The 18,175-nt window shown below is 40.1% G+C and overlaps 1 protein-coding gene across 9 annotated transcripts in view; it reads left to right on the top strand.

The window, feature by feature from the left end:
* Positions 1 to 18,175, top strand: part of FHIT (fragile histidine triad diadenosine triphosphatase) — a 615,120-nt gene that overhangs the window by 463,507 nt on the left and 133,438 nt on the right. For all 9 annotated transcript variants that reach the window (XM_075762300.1, XM_075762299.1, XM_075762304.1 and 6 more), the window contains 2 exons: positions 606 to 751; positions 1,633 to 1,662. In XM_075762300.1, coding sequence (XP_075618415.1) covers positions 606 to 751; positions 1,633 to 1,662 — 176 coding nt within the window. The remainder of the gene's footprint in view (positions 1 to 605; positions 752 to 1,632; positions 1,663 to 18,175) is intronic.

Genomic DNA, 18,175 nt, shown 5'->3' with positions numbered 1-18,175 from the left:
TTCTAAAAACATATAATATACAGGTGAGCATGCCTTGTGAATGGTAATTACTGTGATGTAGAAGTAAATGATCTGTGATTATCAGCATACTGTCAGCTTTTCACATTATGTACTTAAAATTAGAGATGTAAGATCAAGATTTTCAAGAATACATACTACATATATAGAAAAGCATTGTGAAACTGCTGTCTCAGATCACACACTCAAACCCATCTTAAATTCCTTTGGCTTTCCCTCATTTTTAATTACAAAACAAGATGTCTCTGACTTTCAGAGGTGTTAAATACGAGTGCCTCTCCATCAAAATGTTCACTTCAAGTCTGTGAAAACTTTGCTTTCCTTTAGAAATCTCAGTAGTAACATACGGACCTTAGTTTACTCACTTTGCCCATGTCTGAGGGATTTGAGAAAACAACTTCTGAACAAAGCATCATATGATTTTCTGTATTTAGCCTTATGTTTTAGTTGCTCTTGCTGTAATCCTTGGAGAGGAAGAGTTTAGGCAATTCAAAGGTGCACAGAAGCAGATTACAGACTAGGGATTCAGACACTTGTCCTTCTGGACCACTCGACTTGTGTTTGTGCCTTGACAATACCACCTTCAGACGTCCTTGTTTGTCCTCTGCGGCCAGTGGAGCGTTTCCGTGACTTGTGTCCTGAGGAAGTGGCCGATTTGTTTCATGTGGCGCAAAGGGTTGGCAACGTGGTGGAGAAACACTTCTGCGGCACCTCCCTCACCATTTCAATTCAGGTTTGTAAACCAGTCAACTAAAAAAGGTTTAATGGTTTGTTTTATCAAGCTTTCAACCTTCTCCTCTAGTCCAATGACAAAAGGACATTCAAATTTCGAGGGGCAATAAATGCAAAATAATAATAATAAAAGAAGCACAGTAACTGCATTGCAGTCTGCCAGATTTGCCATTGAAAAAATCTAAAAGGCAAACCAGCAGAAAAGTGTGGATAATTAATAACTGCAAAACTTTGAAATAAGCCTGCGAATGCTCCCAAACGTAGTGTTTGCTTGTGAGTATTTCAGCAAATACTCTTCCTTCAAAGAAATGTTTGCAGGATTGACCTAGAGAAGGCAGCCACATCTCCCTATTCAGCAAGTAACCCCTTGCTTCTGATGGAAACAGGTAATTCCTGCTTACAGCTATTTATATGCAGGCATAGAGATGTAGCCATGTAAATATGTTATCAATTCTGACCTTTCAGTTATTTGTGCTGGGTGTTTTTACACCAAAAAAAGAGCTCTGTTTAAAGCAAATCAGGAGACTAGGCCCATTTCATTAGAATAAGATTTAAGCAAGCGTGCTTTGATTAAATTCTCACTTACGTGTCTGATTTTGTATTCACAAGGATCAGAAATCTATTGCTAGCTATTAAAAAATATGATCTGAAAGAATGAAAAATAACAACTGTTGTTTTTCTGGTCTAAGATACAGTTTCTCACTTTGCCATGACTTGATATGGAAAGGCGCCTTGTCCAACAACTTTGTGTTGAATGGTGCCCAGGAAAACATGCTAAACATACAGTGAAATTGGATGTAAATGATTATTGAGTAAGATTTCTGAATCCCTGTATGACCCTTGTTAGTTCCTCTAACCTGAGACTTCTCCCTTTGCTTACAGGATGGTCCTGAAGCTGGACAAACGGTGAAGGTGAGTGCTTATTATGCAGAATACAAATTAAGAGACAATTATAAGAACTAATAAAAGATCAAAGCTAGTCATCTGCAGACCATTGCTGTATCATTATTTTATCCTTGAGATCAAAAAATCCCAAGTGCACAATAGCTGTAAATACTTTTTATTGAAATTGCACAGGATAATGTTTACAGGTTTTCTTTCTAGACAAAAATTTTCGATCATGAAAATATATTTTCTAAGCTGCTGGGCGTATTTATGCAAGGAAAGGCTTAGAAAAGAAGCAGCTGTTAAAGTTTTTTTGTTTGTTTTATGTAGAAAATATTGCCCTTCCATTCATAATCTCTTTGTTTGTCTTTTTATTGCCTAATGACTTGTAGCTAATTATAGGAACAGTTAAACTGAACCACATTATGAAAATATACCTTTTGTCTATGCTTTCTCTCTACATATTCATATCACATTCTCGTTACTGAAGTTCAAATGTAATGGAGCCAGCGAAGCTTAAAAACTTTAAGTGTACTTCTGAAAAAAAGGTGGGGGGTTGGAGGGGAAGAGAAGGATTTATGATTATACTCTCCACTTGAGTAATAACATAGATAACATCCAAGATGGCTCTCCAGCCATGTTTCACTGCCTCGTAATGCAAATGCATGTGTAGTTAGATTATATGCCTGAACATTAGATAAAGGCTATTTTTTACATTTGGAATCAAAGGAAAGTCAAATATGGCTATGGGTTAGCACTTTGTAAAATCAAATTAGATGTCTCAGAGAAGCTGTTTGGGTTGATTAACATAACTGTAACAACCAAATGATGGCATATAGAAACATTTTACTTCTTTCCAATTTGCTGTATTGACGTTATTTTTCGTACTCCTTTTTGTTGCCTGCTTTGAATATTTAACAGAGAGGTAATAGGGAGAGAGAAGAAGAAATCAGGAAATCCCTAAGCTTTGGGAAGCTGAGGAGTGATGAAGGGAATGTAATACAATTTACTTCAGTATGGCAGCAGAGCAGATTCCTTGACTTGTGACCTGGAGTGCATTGGGCGGGTTTCACTGGGAGTGCCTGTTGATAGGTGAAAGTCTCAGTTTAAATACTTTCTGTAGTAGTAAATTTTGTCATTAACATCAACATGTTTTAACAAGCAGATCATAGGACTTCTTTTAATATCTTGGACAAATGGGTTTTTTTTCTGTGTAAACAAAAGGTTTATAGGAATGATTATATTAAAATGTGAGAAAATTTGCTAATATGAATTGAGCAAAACTAGATGTAAAACTTCCTATCTTCTGCAATGGCCAGGAGGCCTGCATGGGTGAACAAGAAGCTCCTGGACAAACAAAAAGGAAGCCTACAGAGGGTGGCAGCAAGAACAGGTAGCCTGGGAGGAATACAGAGAAATTGTCCGAGCAGCCAGGGATCAGGTTAGGAAAGCTAAAGCCCTGATAGAATTAAATCTGGCCAGGGACATCAAGGGTGGCAAGAAAAACTTCTATAGGTACATCAGTGATGAAAGGAAGATAAGGAAAAATGTGGGCCCTCTCTGGACTGGGAGACCTTGTTACCTAGGATATGGAGAAGGCTGAGGTACTCAATGACTCTTTTGCCTCAGTCTTCACCAGCAAGTGCTCTAGCCACAGCGCCCAAGATGCCACAGGCAAAGGTAGGGACTGGGAGAATCTCCTCCCACTGTAGGAGAAGATCATGTTCAAGACCATCTAAGGAAGCTGAAAGTGGACAAGTCCATAGGACCTGATGAGATGCATCTGCAGGTCCTGAAGGAACTGGCGGATGAAGTTGCTAAGCCGCTATCTGTCATATTTGAGAAGTTGTGGTAATCCGGTGAAGTTCCCACTGACCAGAAAAGGGGAAAAACAACCCCCATTTTTAAAAAGGGAGAAAAGGAAGACCTGGGGAACTACAGGCCAGTCAGTCTCACCTCTGTGCCTGGCAAGATCATGGAGCAGATCCTCCTGGAAGCTGGGCTAAGGCACATGGAAAATTAGAAGGTGATTGGTGACAGCCATCATGGCTTCACTAAGGGCAAATCATGCCTAACAAATTTGGTGGCCTTCTACAATGGGGTACAGCGTTGGTGGGTAAGGGAAGAACAACTGATGTCATCTACCTGGACTTGTGCAAAGCATTTGACGCTGTCCAACACATCATCCTTGTCTCTAAATTGGAGAGGCATGTATTTGACAGATTGAGTATTCAGTGGATAAGGAATAGGCTGGATGGCCACACTCAAAGAGTTGAGGTAACAATGTCCAAGTGGAAACCAGTGACAAGTGGCATTTCTCAGGGGTTGGCATTGGGACTGTCGCTGTTTAACATCTTTGTCAGCAACACGGACAGTGGGATCGAGTGCACCCTCAGCAAGTTTGCTGATTACACCAAGCTGTGTGGTGCGGTTGACATGCTGGAGTGAAGGGATGCTGTCCAGAGGGACCTTGACAGACTTGAGGGGTGGGCCTGTGTGAAACTCATGAGTTTCTACAAGACCAATGGCAAGATCCTGCGCATGGGTCAGCACAGTCCCAAGCACAACTACAGACTGGGTGGAGAACAGATTGAGGGCAGCCCTGAGGAGAAGGACTTGGGGGTGTTGGTGGGAGAAAAGCTCAACATGAACCAGCAATGTGTGCTTGCAGCCCAGAAAGCCAACTGTATCCTGGGCTGTATCAAAAGAAACGTGACCAGTAGGTCAAGGGAGGTGATTGTGCCCCTCTACTCAGCTCTCATGAGACCCCACCTGGAGCACTGTGCCCAGCCCTGGGGTCCTCAACATAAGAAGGACATGGACCTGTTGGAATGAGTCCAGAGGAGGGCCGTGAAGATGATCAGAGGGCTGGAGCACGTCTCCTGTGAATACAGGCTGAGAGAGTTGGGGTTGTTCAACCTGGAGAAGAGAAGGCTCCAGGAAGACGTTATAGCAGCCTTCCAGTACCTAAAGGGGTGCCCACAAGAAATCTGGAGCAGGACAGTTTACAAGAGCATGTAGTAATAGAATAAGGGGTAATGGCCTTAAGCTGAAGGAGGATGGATTTAGATTAGATAATAGGAGGAAGAAGAAAAAGTTGTGGAAGTGTACAAGGCCAGATTGGATGTGGCTTTGAGCAACCTGGTCTAGAGGAGGGTGTCCCTGCCCATGGCAGGGGGGTTGGAACTAGATGATCTTTAAGGTTCCTTCCAACCCAAACCATTCTATGATTGTGAACAGTAACAAACGCTTATGTAGGTCTTAAAAAGGCAAGAAATTCTATATCATTTTGTATTTGTACTGGAGACAAAGATTATTAAGTGTTAATCTATTCAATACGTTGCAAAATGGTAGCCACCCTTCATGCTTCCTTCTCATACTTTTAATAAGCAATGAGATGAAAATGACCTGCTCTTAACAGCTGTGAACCCCTAGACTCTGTAATAAAGAGCATGTATTCATAAATCAGAGGTTAGCAGTTTGCGTTTCTCTACTTTTCTGCATCATTGGGCGACACTGTAATTTATCATCATCACTTTGGGATGTTTATCATCCAAAAAATGCCAACAACTATTTTCTTTAGAGAACTTAGAGCTTTCAAAACTTGAATTGGGGAAGAAATTACTATGATCAAGATCTTCTTTGAAGTGAACAATAGGGTGGATACATAAATAGCTAGTTCCATTTAAAATGTTTTGAATCAGAAAGTTTGAAAAACCACCTATGTGATCTACAAATAATTTATGAACCTTAAATTCAATGTGTCATGTGTTTCCGTATGTGTTTTTCTTCATGTATCAGAATGCACAATAATCCACTCTTCCTTTAAGAGAACTTTTAATTAAAATTTCTGGAACATACTAAACATTAGAAAAAACATTCTAATAATAAGAATAGCAAAGCATCACAATAAATATCCAAGGGAGTTTGTGGAGACTCTATTTCAATAGGGTAGGCAAGCATATGTCAGGAGCTAATTAGGTGTAGCTGATCTTGCTTTGAATGGGGTCACATACCAGATGGCTTCAAGAGTCCTTTCCATTCGTATTTTGTGTAATTCTGTATACCTGTATAAATGTAGGCTACTGTATGTGCTATGTAGCAAAAGAATTACAGGAAGCAGGGGAAGTGTACTGGCTGTTAAATTTGTCAGTGCAAAGCTTTACTATAATATGGGAAGAGCTCTCAGCCTAGCTGAAGACAAAAATCAACTGAGAAATTTTATCTGAAGAAGATTAAGAAATTCTTTTTTTCTTTGTCAACAAGAAAGAATGGTCATCCATGCACAAGAAAAATCTTGGACCTCAGTTTGAGCATGAGTCTCAGGTCTTTTTTTGCTGTGGAGATACTGAAAATTATATGTGCAATGCATGCACCATGTTTAAAGGGTTTAAATCACCCTTTCAGTGTGATTTGGGATAGAAATCAATGATAAGATTGTCTGCCATGTTCATTGTGCTGATGTGAAACCTGCTGGTGTGTGCAGTTTTCAGTTAGATGTACCATGTACCGCAGTGTCAGGATACTTTAGTGGTGCCTTTGGACTAAAACCTTCCTAGTTACCTAGTGGGAAGCTATTTACAATCTAATATGCAGATCCATTATTCCTGTGTTCTGTTCCTCGTGGATACTGTCCTCTGAAGCTAAGCTAGCAGAGCCTGCAGGACAGCGTTCTAGGGAAGCTTATGGTCCTTTCAAATCCCCCCCATTATTGCAGTCTGTGTGCTTGCATTTGATGGGTCTTTGGAAGAAATTGTACTTATACCTGACCCTCAGTTCATCATTACTTTGGAAGTGTAGATGGGTCTTTTCTTACCCTTTAGCAGCTGGAAATATACATTTGCTAAGAAATTCTGAACTGTGTCCCAGGTCTCAGACCATAAAATAATACAATATATTGCTTCATAATCTTTTTCATAGTTGTTCATAGATTGTGCCTATTCCAGCCCTGTCACCTATTTATGAGAGGGACAAATGTCCCTCTCCAAAGGTGGTCACCAACTTGCACACTTTGTTTTATTGGAAGAGGTTCTTGCACCAACTCACACCAGAGAACCTGAGCATCTCTGAGCAGTGTGTCAGCTATCATGACCATCTTCCAGTATCAAAGACAATTTGAATACTTATTTCTTCTTACTTGAGAAAGGAAGGAAATTATGTTTAGGTCCTCTCTTAAAGAATATTTATCTCTGCAATTTTGAGCTCTGTTTTTCTTGGAGAACACAAAACCCATGGTGTCCTTGTGCCAGGAATGGAAGGTGAGTTTTGTGCTGATTCTTTTCGAGAATGCCTTAAATATCCAGGCAATTTCATGGATCAGGGAAATCAGCCCTGCATCTTAATGCAGGGCTCTTATTGCTATGTCAAGTGAGTGACGTTTCCAGATTTTCCTGGTATATTTTATAGCCTTCTTTTCAACATCAAGTCAGCAAATGCGCTAGCTGCCTTGGTGGATGTATAGCATAGTGTAGAATAAACTCTCAGGTTTACCTTTTATGTGAGATTCAATCACAAGAAACTCCATGTACTCTGTACTCCGTAAAGGCTAAACAAATCAAGCTGGCAGGAGCATGATGCAACTAATTTATCTGTAGAGACAAGATAATATTGCACAGCAAGTATCCATTGCACAAACACACATGAACACATACTCTATTTTGCAGCAGTGTCAAAGTCTCCAGCAGCTCAGCACCTCCGCTGTTATCCATGAGTAAGTGCCTGTTTGCCAATTACAGGTTTACCTAAATAAATAAGAAAGCGAGGCTGATGGTGGCAGTGTAGGTATATGTGCAGAAATTTATTTTATATGTCACACATTCCACTAATTATTTTACACTGAGAAGATCGTCTCACAATTATTTTTTGATGTACATGTTTTTTGTTCCCAGATGTTTTTTTAATGCTATGTTAAATCAATCCACCTGGCTTGCATTCTTTAGAAATCTTAACCTGAACTGTGGAGCCTAGGGTTTATTTAAGCCCACAGCAGACTGCTCTTTCATACTATTTGTCTACTTATCTCTGGACCTGAAGTACTGGACTTCAGGTTTGAGTCTTTAAATTTAATCAGATCGCATTGCAGACTGATTGCATCAGAAGGATCAAATTCACTAACTGCAATACTTTTGATGCCTCAGCCTGCTTTCCCTGCAGACTGGCAGATGTGAGTCCTTGTTTAATGAAGTATTGGAAACCACCTTTTGCTCTTTAAAAGAACAAAAAAAAGCAGGCTTTTGAGAAATGCAAAGATTTTTCTTATCTCTAAACAAATACAAAAACCATGGAAGAAACAAGTTTTTGAAAAACAGATTGTACTGATGTGAACAAATCATCTTTCCTCTTAAGAACTATGATTCTCTTGAAAGCTTTTGGGATGTCCAAAAATGATTTGATGAAGTACAGCAGTCTCTTTGAATTGCTTTGAGAACCACACTAATAGTGTTTGGTTGGAGAATATGTAATATTGCAGATAGATAATTGGTACAGGAAATTCAGTATTCTCAGGGCTGCTGTGTCTGTTTTGAGCTCATAATTTTCTTTCTATTTCAGTACTATACTTAGATTGGGGTAGGTTTTGGTGGGATGTCAGTGGTGTATATTTTTCAAAGCTAGGATTATACCACCCCTTACATAGATGGGGAAAGCAGAAGGGGCATCCAGCTAGTTTACTGTCCCTCTCTTAAAGCCTTTTGCTAGCTCTTTGTTTTCTGCTTACTCTAAATTGTAATTCTTGCCCTTTCCTTCAAGGCCCTTTTCAAAATTTGCCTTGTGTTGGCCTAATTCTCCTTTCAGTCCCTTGAAGCAATTAATGGGTATAGCCCTGGAGTCCCAATTTCTTCTTTTCTTTGTCAGGTCCTTACTCCTGTTCATGGCATGTAACATTTAAGTTTTGACTGAACTATAAACATTCCAGGAAAAGCATCATATTGCTTTTTTATTTGCCGTGCTTATAGTCCAAAGAGGCACTGGTGGATCTGTAAACCCTCCCTTAATACAAATAATAATATGCATGACCTAGAATGAAAGTGGTTCTTAAGGTCCCCATCGTTTGTACAGATCAGCTCTTGAACTTAAAACATGGTAACAGTTGACAAAAGTAAGAGAGGTCTGTGTCCAATATGCACCCATGTAAAGTTATAGCAGTTTTTTGAAGACTGAAGGAGATGAAAGAAAATTGGGAATGTGGAAACAGCCTAGTGATTGATGGACATGACACCATCCTAGCTGAGAATACCAAAGGCTCCAAGGCACTGATAAATTGAAATGATGACCTGGATAATGAAGTCTGATCTAGAAATATTGGGTTGTGAAGTTCCCTGAAGGGATGGAGACAGAAATTTTTGAAAGATTCTCTTTAGCAATGAATTATGATGGTTCTGAATCTGGATGATTTTGAATTTCCAGTAGTGAATGTCATGACATGCTGTACCCTTGACTTGTAAAGTAATATCATTCTCTGTCCCTGCACAAACACAGAGTAGTCTGTATGGACTAGAATGTAAAGAAAAACAAAACAGGATATTAAAAAATGCGCAACTATAATTGAGGAAAGTAAAAGAAATTTCAAACGATGTAAGTCGAAGAATGATAATAAGAAGGAAGATTTTGCTGTTCCATGCTAGAAATTTTACCCTTCTTTCCTGCCATATGGATTTCTTGGATGAATATTCTTTTTGGGTAGTTTAATTCCAAAAATACCCCCAGAGCTAGTCAGAGTTATTGATGCTGTCTAAATTAAACTATAATGAGCAAGTGGGCTCAAATGCTTGTCTAAATTGCATTACTGTACAGATACTAAAAGCCAGGCAGCTCCGTTGGCCGCATCCAGTGTCTAGCTCTTCCCTTGCTGGGCAGAATCCCCTTCAGCAGCAGACCTGCAGAGCGCTGGCTGCTGGCTTTTTTGTTCACCCAAAGGTCAACAGGTGAGAGCTAAACCACGGGTAATGCGTGCAGACCTGCATGTGTGTAACACGAAGGGTGTGCGCACTTTCAGGAACATCCGTGGGAGGACAGATGTGCCTGTCCCCGTCGCCAGCAGCCACATCATGTGTCAGCGGAGCCCTGGAAGCCCGAGGAGAGGCTGGGGCTGCCGGTGGCTGTGCCAGCAGCTAGTCCAAGTGGAAAGCCAGCAGTCATCCCACAGAGCCTTGCTTGTGCTGGGACACTGCTTCGTGCTGCCCACAGTGCCCACCTGAGTGATTACTGCACGGAAGGGTTAAGCGCTGCCAGGGCTCCCCACGCTCTGCCCTTCTGTGTAGCTCCGGGTGAGCCCGTTCCTGCTTTGACAAAAGCATTTTAAATGTACTACATTTTTTGGGGTTTTTTCTGCTATGTGTTAAGATATTTACAATTTTCATGACAGAAGAATCTTGAACAAATCAGTCATTCAGAAGGGTTTATTTGGGAGGTTGAAAGCTCTTCAATTTTTTCTTTTTTTTTTTTTTATAAACAGAGTTACATTTCAAAATGAGAAAGTATTTCCAGATGAAAGGTGGAAAAGTTTTCTTCTGCAAATATTATAACAGGGTATTTTGATAACAAAAACTTTTTCTTTGTGAAAACAAAACGTCTTTTGGAAATGCTTTCTGTTTGTCACAAAATGCCAATTCAGTAAAAAAAAAAAAATACAAGGAGGGGTTGAGAAATCCATTAATTGCTCTACATGCAGCTCTTCATTTGCCCCACAATGATTGAGATTAGTATCAAAAATCCTATTTTAATTAGAAAGTATCTTTCACTTCTTTGTTCCCATGTTACAGCAATATGTTTTGCATTTAAATCATTCTTTCTCAGCGAATGCACAATCAATCAAGTGCCACTCTTGAGTACAGGTCCTACAAATAACCTATTGTACTGTAAATGCAAAACCTCTGGAAATCCCAGACAATGCATGAGGTCTAAAATCATTAATAGCACAGTCAAGGCTGTCTGATTAATTTTTGTGTGGTTAGTGTATGAATTTCTTTCTAAGCTCCATCTCATCCATAATACTTTTTCTCTTCGTCAAGCTCGTATCTTATAAACCTCTTCATTTAACAGGGAATGCTTGCTTTTTTTTTCCTGCCTTTTTTTTTGTTACAAAACATTGCATTCAACTAGAATGTAACTCATCAAGAAATGTGCAAAAGCATTCCTGTTTAATTCAGATGTGTAACTTGATGCTGTTCTGTGTTTTGTAGTAGGTGAAAATTGTTTATTAAGCAAGTGTCGCAAAGCTAGACTTCAGTTTAATAGGTTTCTGACTGACGCTTTCTAAAAATTAATATAATGCTTTGTAACAGAATATTGTGTGCTAGTGCTCTGACCTCATGTGATTTTGCACATTCGTCTTTGCGTTCTTATCTACCAGGTACTACTTTTGCTTCCTCAGAAGAAACACTATAAAATTATTCCTATGCTGACCACAGATTACAGGGGATGTCAAAGGGTCATGTGCAAAACAGACTTCTTTTCTTCATGCACACTGTGCCTTCTAAGCAGGCATTTACCCACACTTAAACTGTTTTGTGGTTGAGTTTATTGGGTGTTCTTGCCCAAAGGCATTTTCAGTTGACTGATCTGTGTTAAATGTTGGTGCCTCAGCTGTCTGGCTGGATGCTGTGACATCCCAGGTCTCCCAGGGAAGGGCAGAATCCCAGTGTTTGCTCCTGTTAATGACCCAGTTTCAGCCAGACAAAGGGAACCCATTTATTAAAGTCCTGCCTGCTTTATCAATGCAATAATAAAGAAAATGTTTTTGGATCCTTTTTTTTTTTTTTGCCCCCTTAGAGTCATGTTCCCTTCTGAAAATGAAAGAGCTACTTAAAGCTGTCCCAGAGAGCCTGCACAGCTTGATTGAGTTTGTTGCTTAAAAATGTCAGTAGGGGAAGAATGTATGTAATGCTTTTGCATGTGATAGCAAAGGAATGGAGACCTTTCCTAGCCCTGTGTTCCTTTATCACGTGAAAGAGTAGGTGGTTATGCTGTCCTGTAACCTGCTGAAATTCTAAGCACATCTGAAATACAAGTACATCTGATCTAGTCCATGCATTTTACTCTGTTCTGGCAGCACCATGCTACCCATGTAGGACTTTCAGAGAAAGAAAAGCCTCTGCTTGAAATTATTTAGAAATGGAAAACTAAGATTAAAATAATAGAATAAAACTTGCTCAGCAAGCTCCAGACAGGATGACAGGGTGAAGAGTATGTAATATTTTTACTGTTTAAAAAAAAAAAAAATCAATCATTCTGGGTATTGCAGGTGTTTTTGTATAGTGCTCATTGCCAGCTAGGCTGGACAAGCCAAGAGCTTCCTGCAAAACAAAGCAAAGTCCCTCTCTCAAGCCTCATTTCCCCATCCTTCCTGATTCTGCTTGGGTGCCCTCTGCCAAGACCACTCATATGCAGGGTTGCTGCTCATTCCATAATGCTAAGCTGTAGTTTGCAAGAATTTGAAATATGCCTTTAAAATCCAGTCTCTGGGAGCTTTTTCAAATGGCCCCTCATTTGGTTAGCGGTAGGAAAAGCCCACACTGGCTGGTGATGGAAACGTTGCTGGGACAGCGGTTTCTGAGGTTGAATGAGGATGCTGCCAGCACACCTCTTGTGTGGTGCTCGCCATTTTGCCTTTCCTTTCACTTGCTCGCAGCTTTTGCAGTGCTGCTCCTGTGGTGAGTCCCCAAGACTGTGTCTCCACTAGTTGTGTTTTTCAGGGGTCTGTCACTCCCCACTGCTGTTTTCTGTTTTACTCTTTTAGTGGCAGCTGTTGAGCAATGCTCTGCTGCTTGCACTGTGGTGCTTTTTTAGGCAAGTGAGGGATAGCACTCCCTGAAGAGCTGAAGAAACACTCTAAACCCCTTCCCTTTTACAGAAACCTGAATGCCGGTGTCTCCAGACAGATTGCACACACACACTTGTGCCAAATGGTGAGAGAGGTATCTTTGAAAAGAGAAAGGAATAATAATGAAACAAAGCCTGATTCTTACTTAGGCGTAGGCAGTTACCTGGTAAAATCAGGTTAGTAGGTTTATCTTCTTCTCAGTTTTGGATCACATAAAAGAAATCAGCATTTATGGATGCAGTTCAGCACAACTGCCAGGACTTTTCTGGAGAGAAATTCCCTGCTTGACTAGTAGATAAGTTGCCAGTCAGGGTTAAGGTGTTTTAAATAAGTTATTCTGTGTCTGAATTAGCTGCTGCTGCTTATGATTTTCTTTTAATACATAAGCACTCTGCGGCCCCTTGATTTTAAAGGGAAAAAAATAAATTGCAACTTCCAAATAGTGAATTCTGTAAATAAAAGCATGTCTAGGTATTTTTAAATTTCTTTTAGTATATTAATGTTTCAAATTTATAGGAAGGATGCTACAATTGGCAATCTTCTGCCTTTAACCACAGGGTATGGATTCCCCCTGCTCCTGGCTGCAGAGCTTTGCTCTGAAGTGCTACCAGGCAGGATTTATTTAGAGGGGACTTGTGCATGGACACACCGCGCTTAGCACTGGTCCTTGCATATGAGTATGGGCAGAAACTTTGTTCTGACTGCATATGACGTTCCCAGTCCAGGAGCAGAAGCAGCCTCTTAGCCCAGACCTGAGCCCATGCTAACAAATTCAGTCTGTTTGCATCACCCCCCACAGACATAACCTTAATGGGCTTCATCCATGCTGAAAAACAAACTAGTTTCTCAGGGTTCTCCACTTGGACATGCTGTCCCTTCTCCCTGGGACTGCCCAGTAGCACTTCAGAGCAAGGCTCTCCAGCCAGGAGCAGGGGGAGTCTATACCCCGTGGTAAAGGCAGAAGATTGGAAGAGCATCCTGTGTTTGCTAGATTGCTCAGGTCTTCTGAAGAAGAAAAATGGTTTCTCCTTTGGTAATCTCCCAGCTTATTATCTCTGAAAAATCAAACCATTTTCTTTTCTTTTTCATTTATATTTTTTGTGAGTTACTTCCTTCATTGCTACCATGAAAATCTTTATTTCATGTTGTCTGCCTGGCATCACTGATCCAAATTCTCCTTGTGAGGGGCTGGAAGAAAATAAGCTAGACCAGAGGGAAAGTGCTTATGTGAACGATTGTCTTGATCTTGCCCATAAAGATGTTAAAATCAGAAATGCTGAATTCCTCTATCTGATTTCATGAATATTGAATTTCTCTATTTGATTTCAAGTCTAGTTTGAGTATTTAAAGTAAATATAATGCCCAGAGGTAGCACTTTTTTTTTTCCCCTGAGGGATCTGTGAATGAGCTTTATTACTTTTCCATTGAGAAGGTATAGAAAAGACAATAACACTGTGATAATACTTGTTTTCTCATCTAGCCCTCCAGCACACCTCAGCCAGAGAGGAGTTATCACTAGGGGGTGGTCACTCTGCCCAGACTGAGGAGTGGATCAGTTCACACCGTATTTAGTGGATGCTTTTTTCATCTCTGAGCTCAACAAAAGCCATTCTTTCAGTTGTCACCTTTTGGTGAGGCCACCCCGAGTTACGTTTAGAATTATGATCTGGCAGAATATAAATCTGTAACCTATCTTCGATTCTCTGAGTCCCATGTAAGTAGAACAACCTTGGTGTCTGGGGCTAGATTCTTCTCTGGTATAAATGGTTCAGTTCGCTTGTGAAAATATGTGGACTAAATGAATGGAGCTTTTGCCATTTCTATACAAACAGTTTTGACCCTGTTTGTGTAAGCAACTCTTTGATTTCATATAGTTTATCTTTTAAACCTACAATTAGTCATGTGTAAATCTAGTAATTCCAACTGCAAAATAGTATTTTGAAAAAATAACCTATGAAGCATAATTCGATATATTGGGGTTTTTTTCTTTAAATACCTTCCACTTCACCTGAAGAAGTTCACTGTTATAATAACTATCAAGTAAAAAAAAAAAAGGGGGAAGAAATCCCAGAATTTATTAGGTTCTAATAAACTCCCCTCAGTGTGCATACATTTAGCATCTTTCATTAACATTAATGAGAATTATGCATGCATCCTGGGGAGAATAGGCCCTGTTGTTTTCTTTCTTTTCCTTGTTTTCAGTATTAAATCTTGTCCTGCAGTCAGTTCTATAGGGCATATGTGCATTCCTGCTGCTCAATTATTTGTTCTACTTAATATATACAGTTTGAGCATCTCCTTTTGCATACAGAAAGTAGAAAGTTCATAAATTTAAAAAAAAAAACTAACAGAATTTGTGGACACACATAAAAACAAGGGATATGCAAATTAATGAATTAATAGATTGCTATTGATTACCAGTAAGGCCTAATTAAATAATAAATTTTCCCCCACACAATGACTTGTTTCATGTTATTAAATGATCAAATCCGTAACTAGTTTGGAAGCTCAGGCTCTTAGAATTAAATGAGGTGCTCAAGAGAGCAAAGTTGTGTTTTGGAGCAACAGAGACAGAGGCAGGGCCCAGTTACATGGATTTATGATTTAATTTTCTATGTAATCTAATTTAGTGTAACTATTGAGTTTCTAAAAAAAAATGAACTTTGATTAGATTTTGTTGACAAAAATAAATACAAAATATAGGATAGTTTATTCACTATCTGTAGCGTATTGAGAGGAGTGACTCATGGATATTTCTGTACCTGAAGGGGGCTTTTTTCCCCCATTTCCTGTGCTTTTAGCTGTATTCCCCAGCAGTCCGTCATCCTCCAGGCCCCATCCAGATGTACATTACAAGGATCCAAAATCCGGAGGATACAAACTCATTTCTGTGGGAAACTTAATTCATTTCATATAAATAACAGCTTCATCATTCCTCATTTCTGAGGTAGACATCAATATTTCATAGAGACCATTAAGTACGTGAAGGTCCTGGGAAGAAGGCGTGTTGGAGAAGGAAAGTAAGCAAATAAAGCTCTTCAGTTTGACGTACTTTCACTTAATTGGGAGTTTTAAGAGCAGATTGTGGGAGCAGGAAATGAGTCTTTCAGCTAATTCCCTTCTGCATGACAAATGCTGCGTGCCAAAACACCGCTGTCCTGGGCGAGAAAACTCCTTGGGTTGTAATTCCTCGGCACAGCGCCGTGCCACAGCAACGCCCCGACGGCATCTGTGGCTCAGGTGTTGCCTACCTGGTTGGGTCTAGAATTAACAGCAGATTGCAGGACGAGCAATGGCATCCCGTGCATTAGCGGTCAGGGCTGTGTTTTGCTTGCATTTGCCGGGCTTGCCTGGCAGCAGATTGAAGCAGGGAGACAGATTGCCTGTTCTGTTGTAGAAAGCGCTGAGCCTACCTGCGTGGGAGTCCGCACATCTGTATGGACCTGGGCATGCATTTAGTTGCCATTGTGCTGGGGAACATGCTATCGCTGAGCTAGCTCGCTGCAGCTAGGCTAGCGGTAGGATTTAGTAGAGCATATTGCCTTGAGCAGAGCGCTATTCTAGGTTGGCTTTATTTGGTGGAGCATCTTTGTGTGATGCCCTGCAGACTTAGGCTTGCAGTTACACATCCTGGCCTTCGCTTGCCTGAGGCCAAGCTGCTGTGTTTGTGGTGTAGAGCCAGCCAAGCGCTCACTCCCCTCGCCGTGAGGACTGCGTGCCAGCGGGTGCTGTTCGCTGGCAGCGTGTGCAGTAACAGCCCTGACAGCAGTGACTGTTCAGAGATACATGGCTTCACTCAAAACTCTCTCAGCTCAGTTGGAGGAATTCAGCACTCTGGAGACGTTGAACTAGTTGTACATTGGAAGAGCCAAGATTGTCCTTCCTTGAGAACTGTAAGGGTTTCCTTTGCTTGTTCTTTATGTAAAATGCGTGGACCCATTTTTTTAAATCCCTCTTCCATTTCTTTCCATTTTCTGATGATTAATATGTTGAATCTCCATGTTAATTTTTCCAAGTGTTTGTTGAACACCTGGATACATAAGCAAAAAAGTTGTTCTGTAGTTGCCTGGCTGGTTGGCTCTATAATTAGCACTAGATTGCAATGAATGACATCCTGTTCCTTAATGGTTAGGGCTGTGTTTTGCTTACGTTGTGTTGACTTGACCTCAGCAGGTCCGGGCTGGCAAACAGATGTCAGCTCTGTTCAGCAGAATATCTTTTGGTCACTCCACTAAAACAGAACGTGTGTGTATAGAAGTGAAAGGCAGAATATTTGCAGTAGTCATCGAGTGGAACACACAAACAAATTTCAATAGTCGGGCAAAGACAGGTTGCAAACCCTGTTGGGAAATGATAAATTGCTGTTAAATGTTATAATTATCCCGTGACATTCAGGACTGAAACTTAACTAAATTTTGCTGAAAACTTAAAAAATAATGGGGAGAGGTAATAAATTAGCCAAAGAGTAAGTGAAAAAATGAGAACACAACAGAAAATTAATATTTATCTTTTACCAGTAGGTAACAGGCTTTGTTAAAAAATGTCTGAAAGCGAAGAAGAGTTTGTTAGACAAATTATAATTTTAATTGCAGACGTAATTGATTATACTCAGCATGCTCATTAGGTTAAGGGAGAATATGAGTCAACTCTCAAGGTCATTACAGTAATAGATATCGTAGGCATGTAATTTGTGATAAGCTGGTTCGTGAACATCTAATTGCTCATTCATGGCAGTGTGTCTGGCACTTTTACTCCCCAAACACCTCTTTGTCCAATTTATTTAACACCCCTTAATATTCCAGGGTCAAATTTACTACAGGAGGCATCAGGCAGTGAATTTTCAACCTCCAAATTATTACACCACTTCACCCTTTTTGTGCCTCAAAGACAGAGCCTGCATTACTAAAAATTAGTGGTCTGGCACTAAGCAGGGTATATCACAAATAGAAATACTCACCCACAGAGAGAAGCTAGAATGTCTCGTGGAAAACAGCTGTTCCCTGCCTTCCCCAATGGCAATCATACGTTGCAGTAGGATGCCAAAAGAGATGTTCTTTTTAAAAAATGCACTAATTAATCAGAACTTTGTCATCTTATTGTTCCTAGGAAGAACATACAATAATAGTCTTCTGTTAACTCTTTCATTATTATTTCATTTCAATACTTTGACTGAAAGTCTTTAATATTAGCTGTCTCTGGCTGAAAATCAATTGAAATGTCACTTATTCTTACAACCAAACAAAATCAAGAACTACTTGCAGGGTGTATCAACTATAACTAAAAGCTGTACCTCACTTTGATATAATGCTTTATATTCCTAAGTCTCAGAGAAGGAATCACTGTCCTAATTACTGAAACAAAAGTACTTGAAGTCACTTGTTCAGGGCCAGGCAACAGCCCAAGGGTGGCACTGGGAATTGAAGCCAGGCATCCTGAGCTGCAGGCTGACTATTTTTTACCTGCTTTCTAGTCATTCTGTTTTAACAGAGGAACAAGCTCTTCTGATTTGTTAATCAGTACCGTCACGTTATGTAGCCTTGCAGAATGGTGGCTGAAGTGAGACAACCAAAGTCATTCCCATTAGATTGAGATGTTTGATTGTCTGCAGTGTAAGGGCAAAATGTAATTTTTCATTCAAATATCTTTGGCTATATTCCAGGAATCAAGGATTTTGCATTTTGTTTCGTATTTGCTTTTTTTGTTTTTTAATAAATAACTAGC

Source organism: Balearica regulorum, chromosome 10 (genome assembly GCF_011004875.1).
Source record: "Balearica regulorum gibbericeps isolate bBalReg1 chromosome 10, bBalReg1.pri, whole genome shotgun sequence".
Classification (NCBI taxonomy): Eukaryota; Metazoa; Chordata; class Aves; order Gruiformes; family Gruidae; genus Balearica; species Balearica regulorum.
The sequence above is the reverse complement of the archived record's forward strand: the minus strand, read 5'-3'. Positions and strand labels throughout refer to the sequence as shown.